The sequence below is a fragment of the Pempheris klunzingeri genome, chromosome 18 (genome assembly GCF_042242105.1).
Source record: "Pempheris klunzingeri isolate RE-2024b chromosome 18, fPemKlu1.hap1, whole genome shotgun sequence".
NCBI classification, from domain to species: Eukaryota; Metazoa; Chordata; class Actinopteri; order Acropomatiformes; family Pempheridae; genus Pempheris; species Pempheris klunzingeri.
The window spans coordinates 14298246-14306533 of record NC_092029.1 but is presented as its reverse complement, the minus strand read 5'-3'; the positions used below and the strand labels follow the sequence as shown (position 1 = coordinate 14306533).

The 8288-nt window shown below is 41.7% G+C and overlaps 1 protein-coding gene across 1 annotated transcript in view; it reads left to right on the top strand.

Moving 5' to 3' along the window:
* Positions 1-1650: 1650 nt before the first annotated feature.
* lpgat1 (lysophosphatidylglycerol acyltransferase 1) overlaps positions 1651-8288 on the top strand; it is a 42427-nt gene continuing 35789 nt past the window's right edge. Inside the window, exons 1-2 of the mRNA XM_070849421.1 lie at positions 1651-2241; positions 2941-3193. Coding sequence (XP_070705522.1) covers positions 2956-3193 — 238 coding nt within the window. The 5' untranslated portion in view covers positions 1651-2241; positions 2941-2955. The remainder of the gene's footprint in view (positions 2242-2940; positions 3194-8288) is intronic.

The window sequence follows — 8288 nt, the reverse complement described above, 5'->3', positions numbered from 1 at the left end:
AAGCCAGATTTAATTTTTACTGCTTTACACCCAGTGCAATCCTTCCAAAATAATGTGTAAATGATAATAATAATGTGTATAATAAGTGTAAAGGACATAATGCAGTCACTTCAGCGTAAATCCAAAGTTCACTCAGTATTGACCTTCAGTATAATCTGATGGTGAAGATTTTAAGAATTAAGGTCGCCCACCAGAAAAAGCAAAATTGCTTTTAATTCCCTGACCATATTCTTAATCCAAAAGTATTTCATGCATACTGTAAACTCAGGACGATTTGGCGTTAAATGTCCTTGGATTTACTGTGTCGCCTAGAGTGTAATAGCATACAGGGCCATGAGGGGGCGCACCATAGTCATTAACTGGACATCATTGTGTGGCGAGGACTCAAATCTGTCATGTCGATTCCACTCGTCTGGATCACAGTGTTAAATTTAGACTTTTTCGAACACGTTTTATGTTTTACGTGTGTAATCCCCCAGAATAACATTAATTATCACCTAACCAAACCACAATCTTATGCTTTTCATGTCCCCCACATTTATGACTCCTCAGCTCCGAACTACTTCAAATAATAACATGCTTTAACAATACAAATAATAATGCAAACTCTGTCCAAATAGCCCACCGTGTCTCTGGTTAAAATTGAATCAAATGCATTGATTTTTTTTTTTCACGATGAACTCTCGCACACACACTGATGATGTAATCTGACAGTAACCTGCTGCCGAGTCCAGATGATTTAAGATGAAGTCATAAAATCTGCTCACAAAATCAGTTTCTTGTTCGTAGACACTGAAATAATCGGTACTGGGCATCAGTGAGTCTGCGCACTTCACGGTTAGAGCTGGCGTCAGGTGAACACTGGAGCGTCAAGTCACGAGGAATAACAAGCATACTTCCGCACGTGGATTTCAAGATAAAAGCTACGTGTAGCACATAAAATATCTTAAAATGGGCTAAAATGAAAGAAGCAGATTCAAAGGATGACTTCGTTTGGTAATAGGAGACTGTCTTCAGAACAGCACATGCTTTATTCTTGTAAACACACATATTGTTTATTCCCCTTCTCCAGTTCGTGAAATAATATATAAGTTTACAATGATGTATTTTCCAATCCTGGATTTTCAAGAGTGCATAATAGGCACTTGTCTCTGCCCTAGGAGCACCAGGTATACAGTGTATCAGATTTAATTAATGTCATTTTATTACTTGCAAGTTGTATGGGCAATTTGCACTACTGATGTACAACATCAACCAAAGTAGGGCCTTCATTATCAGCATTATGGTCATTTGTAGATATTCCAACCAAATGTGTGTTGTGTGGGTCAAAGTCTGCATATTTCTGCCTCTGTGCTTGTGTAAGCACATACTTTTTTAAGTTACTTAATATATATTTTCAAGAAATTCAGCATTTGAAAGCAAAGTTTCTTTTCCTTTTATTTTATAAGTAAGTAAATCAAACTACATCTCCTCACAACGTTTTATTTGCTTAATGTACCTATAAAAATAAATATAAAACACACATAATACAAGGGGTTATTTCTAATTAAAAACGTTTTTTTAAATTTCCCATCTGAAGAGACTACCTACAAATGCAGCTTTTATTCTGAAGGTGAAGCGGGCTCACTTCCGGGCCCACTCTCTGGATCTTTGTGTACATGGACGCTGTGAGAGTCTGGAGAAAGATAACGGGTCCTGCCTGCCCTGAGAAGAAAAATCGCCGTTGCTCGCGGTCGGCTGTGCATGTGTCCTTTATAGTTTGTGTATCGTTTAGTCCAACTTAGCAGCGCTGCTCCCAGGCCCGGCTCGGCTCGGCCCCGAACCGCCTCCCGTCCACACTCGCTAATGGGAGCTCAGTAGCTAGCTAACTTGACGATGATGATGATGCATCGGTGGATTTATCCCGGCGTCTCCGACTGAGATGGAGCCAGCGTCGCTCAAGTGGAGTTGCTTGCTAGCTAGCTAGCGAGCTAACGGTGCCCGCCGGGACCCGCTGAGCCCGAGCAGCCCTGGATAACGTTAGCTAGATGGGTGCAATTGCACTTTTATCGCACGGGCTTTCTTCTAACGCTGTTCCCACCGCTGTCCTCAGATTTGGCTCAGGCTGGCCATGTCAACTAGCCAAAAATAAAAAATGCTAACTTAACCGTTTAGGTTAGCCACACGTGACACAATTTATCTTGCTCCAACAAATTAGCCTCATCTCTGACCGTCCTTGGATGCTTCAGCGACATTAAGTGGGTGAGTAAACCGAGCTGGCGCTTCCAGACTTGAACTAAATTACAGGCTCGGGCTACGTCCTGGAGGAGCCTCACGGATATTCCGCTTTGCAGCAGCTGCCCCCAAACACTCAGCGTCCGAGTGAACGTTTGGTGTTGTTTCATTAAATACCGGGGCGCTCAAGCTTATTATCCACCTCTGCTATTTGTGTGAGTGTGTTTCACAGTGGTGTTTCAGCCCCGTGGGTCGTCACAGCCGACACATTTCTTAACATCTGCTCCCGTCACGCTAACTCAGCCCACCGCTAGCTAGCATGTCTTGGAAGTGCCCGACCACGTCCCGTGCGACTGGTCCTTTTATGGTCCTGTCTCTGCTTACATTACGTTACTGTACAGGACGGGCAGCTAGCTAGCAGGAAGTCACGAAGAACAAATAGCCAGAGTTCAGAGCAAATCCTCTTGGATAATGATAATAATCAGAAGATAGCGTCCACCACGAGTGTAGTGTCACATTTACATGCCGTGAAACAGCCTCACCCTCCACCGGGTAGCTGCAGACTCTCTCCTCTGTGCCTCCACAGTCAGGGTTTTAACATTGGGATGTTTGGTGGGTTTGTGTCCTGTTTAGAGCACATCAGTTAGTTGATATTGAGGATAATGTTGTGTACACGCATGACCAAGCCAAGCCGAGATGCTAACTGCTGCTGTGTCTCTGTTTCAGACGGTGTGTATCAGGATGGCTCAGCTCTTGGACGGGGCCGGCAGACTGGGCTGGGTTCTGCTGGTATCTGTGGTCCGCTTCGTGTTTATGTTCCTCAACAACTGTGTAGCCATCCCATCCTACTGCTTGAACCTGCTGCTCCTGCAGCCGTTGAGAATATGGGACAGCTCCACTTTCTGGCACATTGAGGGAATCATGTTCAAATGGTTGCTGGCCATGGTGTCTTCGTGGGGCTGGATCGCAGGATACACAGGTATGAATAGGTTATGATTCGTACACGCCACCATGCTCCCATGTGCAGCCTTGCATGCAAAGATATATTTGCATGCAAGGACTCGACGGTGACAGCTTTCTGGTTGCTCCAAAACGTTGCTCACCAGCCCCGGTTTGTGCCTCGTGTGTTTACTTTGGAGTTACAGAGACAAACTTCGATTTCACCCAAAAATACAGCGTGTGGAAAACCCAGAGGATCTTTTAACAACTAAAAATATTCTGTTTGCTGCAAGATAACGTTACAATGCTGTTTCCTGAGCCAAACAAAGATTGTAGCTCTAAAATGACACGTCTTTGCGTAATTCTTACAGCATGAATCAAAAATTCACCATGTTAATGTTGGTGTTCCTTTTATATCTTTATACACAATCACTTTCTTATGTTGTACAAACAGGGTCAGGGCAAAAGGCTCCTTTGTTGTGCAGTGAACAGAATATTTTTTTCATCCAGTTGGTCAGAAGAGTCTTTGAGGATTTAAGAAATGCACCTTTAGTCCAGCTGTAAGTCTTTGTCCAATTTTCTGGGCTTTTGGAAAATATATTAAGAGAAACGGATGCTTACGTCTCTGATTCTAATGTAAACACACGAGAGGCATGAATTAGGGGTCGTTGCTCCCTAAATGATGGCTGTTGTCTAGTGAACATGAGCGCCAATGTTGTTGTTTCGTATCCCACTGCCATCAATCTCCAAGTGTTTCCTCCTGAATTAGAAATAAGTCAGTAACAGGATTGTATTCGGCTACATGATCTTTGGCTTTAATTGAGAGAATTGTCAGCAGGTTGATTAATAATGAAAATAATTGTTGGTTCTAATTACTTGATTTACTAAGTACAGTCAAAACACTGGGTTTTAACAAACAAACATGGTAGAAGAACAGCAGGATATCATGAGTGTTTGTTGGTTTCTCTCAACTGGCTGGCTGAATACGTTGAGGTGATTGAGGCAGTCAGCGGTGTTTGGTTGCACAGAGCTGTGAGCAAAATGCTTACAAACTGCTAAGTGGTGAACACGGGCAGCGACACGACGCGCTGCTTAATAATGCAAAGCTTTGTGCCTATAGAACACCTGCTCTGGCGTGAAGCAATGTGTGTTACAGACCTTGATTGAAAGTGTGACTAAAGTTTAACTTGGGACGATCAGGTTATATACTTGAATTTGCAGTATGGCACTTTTTATACGAATTTTATACACTCGTGAATAGCACAGTTTGTATTAGGCTACAGTAAAACGGCAGGTAAAATGCACCAAATCAACTGGAAAAACCTGGCATTTATAATGAAAAACATGATTTTGGTTCATCCCATGTGTGCTGCTTATTCTGACAGTGATATCAGAATTTATGCATTTTTGCAGCTCCAGTTATTAAGGACCGGTGAGCTGTCTGCTCACATAATCATTTTAAAAGTAACCCCAATGCGGCAAAACCTGAGTGACACATATTAAAAATGGTCGAAGGGGGCCACAGGATAGTGTGAGCGCTGAATGTTAACACAAAGTTAAAATGAACTTGTAAGAAGTGACAGTGGGTAACTTTACAATCAGTTACTGTTTAATAAACGATAATCCCAGCAGTAATGCCGTCCAGTTGAATGATGGCCTGTGTAAACCACTGTCCGATGTTAGCCATGTTGTAAAAAAACAAAAAAAAAACGAGCTCTGTGCAATAAATCAGTATGAAACAACACTGGCGATGTAAACACAGTGTCAGATAAACAGTTTATAGCGGAGAGGTCAGCGTTCAGGGGCAATAGTGCCAAAGCATGTGTGAGCATCAGCGGTGTGACCTGCACTCAAGGACACTTTGACAAAGAGAGGTCGATCAACGCTGTGGCAGTACCTTTCCCTCACTGTGTGACCACCAGTTCCCTGCACCGTGTGAACGACCTTTGAGTCTGGTCAACACATACACATCCAGGTTTGGCCCAAGGTCACCGCTTTACTGTTGCAGAGATTTTCCCCCATTCTGTCCAAGTAACGGCTGCAAATCATGTCCGTGTAAACGTCTGTACCCCTGGTTTTAAACGCAAACAGTTTGGCCTGCGTAGAGCTGACTACTGGCCAATGACTCTTCTTTAAAATCTCCTCTTGAATATCAGTAAATATAAATGCTTATAGAGTTTCCACATTTCTGTAACATTTTGTGGTGTTGTTTGGTTCAACCTGCACTCAAGAAATCCTAAATGTGAGGTGAACGGGGGTCTCAATCACAGCTTGACCCACTGCAGTCTGGAGGCTGAGCTTTGGTCAACTGTCAGAGATGAAGGATGTTGCATCAAACCACTGGAGAAGCAGAACAACGGTGCTTTGTAGATGATATACGCTCATGTTATTAGTACCAGACTTTGACATATACTGTATATTCTTTATCTTTTTGGGGCAGTTTGGACAAAAAGACAAATAGATTCTTTAGATGATTTTTTTTTTTAGGAAAACATTCTAAACTGACCTTCGTTTACAAGTTAAATCTCAAGCTCCTCACAGAGGCTTAGCTTGAAGGCTGAAGGGGAGAGTATCTATAATAGTGTGACGTGAACACACTCTTCTCATGTGTGTCCTTAAATGTTTCTTGAACTCCAGAGAACAGCACTCACATTCAACAAGAAAAATAGTTTGCAAGGAATTTCGTTATTGTTTCATTGGGTCTATGCTGACGTACGTTATGTCACAGAGTTGGTTACATCACTTACAAAAAAAAAAAGAAAAATTGAAACATGGCCGAAGCAGAGAAAAATATTCAGAATTCAGAATCCATAGTATGGGAGCACTTCACATTACATTTGAGTAAAAAGTGTATTAGCTGCAAACTAGGTCTTTCCATTATATTGCCGGCACTGTCTGCTTCAGAATTTTATGAAAAGCCCCAAAGTCGCAATTACTCGACTCTGCGGAGCTGAACTCAAATGAACGGTTGAAACCTCGGTGAAATAATTGCGAACAAAGTATACATAAGCTATGTGTTAAAATATTCCTGATTGCATTTTCAGATGAGTTTGTCAGAAGGCAAGGGCTCGATTAGCTAAGCCCCGAAGTTTTGATGGCAAAGAAATGCCTGGCATTATGTAAGAATAGATAGACGCCATTGAATATGTTCTAAAGTTTGTTTTTCAATCCAATGTCATTTTATTTGATACTGAAAATAATCGGTAGTGGCAGCAGTACTCTGCATGCATACAGCAGGGCTGATGGATGTTTTTGCGTAATTAATTACACTGGACGCCTAAAAGACACTTTTTTTACGCTGCACCAAAGAGTCTTCAGGTGTAGATTTCCTCGTTATGATGTCGAAGACAGACTGCAGCATTCGGTCACTGGACAGAGGTTTCACTCTCCAAACAGGTTAATTTGTGAGAAACAATTAAACTCATTCACGCAACTTCTGACATAATACTGATGTGTGATGACAGCATGGGCCAATGAGGTTTTCAGGAGGTCCTCATCACTCTGATATCCATCCCGTTGTGTTTGTAGAAATGTAATAATGACAACTGATGGAGTTCAGCTCAGCTCTCAGTGGACGAGGTCCCAGTGATCTGTGTGCAAGTCATTCATCCATAACTAAAACAACTGGGCTCCATCCCTTTTGAAAAGTACTAATTTTATTATAGAACAGGCTTCCCCCGGCCAAGCTAATATTGCTATCAGTAGCACAATGGCTTCACTTACCAGTGCATCAATAACGCCTTCGCAGTGTATTTTATTTTATTATCTAAGATCCAAAAAAGATCATTAACGTCAAACCAAACATCACAATGTTTTAATCAGGATGCTGTTTTTGTGCTGTGCTGATGCTCCTCCTTTCCTTAACCAGCACATTTTGACGCGAAGGCTGCGCTCCAGCCTTTTTTATTTATACATTTGTATGTTCATGGAGTTTGCGATTCAGCAGTACAGCAGAGACACCCCGGATCATTGGTGCAACTAATTATAGTAATTACAATATGTTAACTCAATCTGCAGGGTTGATTTTGATGATTTGAGGACAAAGTTTCAGAGATCTGTCAGATTCTCACGTCACGAATGAATCATCTTGACATTAAAAAAAGTTTCTTACAGTTCCTTCAAAAACCACCCACGTGGACGTTTTACAGGAACCCGTCTATTCGTGTATTTAGTGGTCACTTGTATTGTCATTTGACCTGACCCCCTTTTTCCCTGTTGTTGACAAAAGCAGCACAACAGCATGAGGCCTGATTGGAGTGTCACACACACACACACACACACACACACGCAGTGGGCACAGACAGGTGCACTAAAGCCAACAGGATTAAGTTTTCATTGCATGTTCCATGAGTGGGTGGTCTGTTGGACCTGTGTGGAGATCAAAGATGATGACCGTCAGATTGCAGACATTACACATGTGTTTCCCAGTTCTGAGTTATGTTGCAGAGTCCTTGATCGTATTCACAATATGATGTTTATGTGAAACGCAGACTGTCCATGTCCGTTTATATATGAATATAAGATAATCCAGACTGTCCTCTCTGCTGTCCACACAGGCATGTCTTTTACTACAGCTTCTTTGCAGTTTTACTTCATACTAAACTTAATACTGTGGGGATTTGGACTGTTGGTTGGACAAAACAAGACATTTGATTATGGCTCTTCAGATGAGGGCGCTTTATGCTGAAGGACATTTGTCAAAACCCCCCTGGATTTAACAGAAGTTAATTTAACAGAACCCCACATCAACAGAAGTTGGAAAAAAAAAAACTTGAACTCCTTTGTTTTTCTTAGTTGATGATCTTATTATTATTGTTACTAATAATACTATAACTACTGTAACTACTATAACTTTCTTACACATCACTCACTCACTCGCTTACTTCCTGTTCAAGACAAATAGATTAATCTAGAGAAAATAATTTGTGAATGTAATCTCAACAGTTCAGGACGATTCCACCTGTTGCATGATGCATTTTGGTTTCTCCATCTTATCACTGGTAGTGAAAGTGACGAGAGGAGTAATTAGAGTCACAACTGATACTCAACCTATCCTCCTCTCAAACCAGCGGCAAGCTTTCACTTCCAGCAGCATGTAAATTATTATTATTTGGAGCTTAGATGATCAGCAGCTG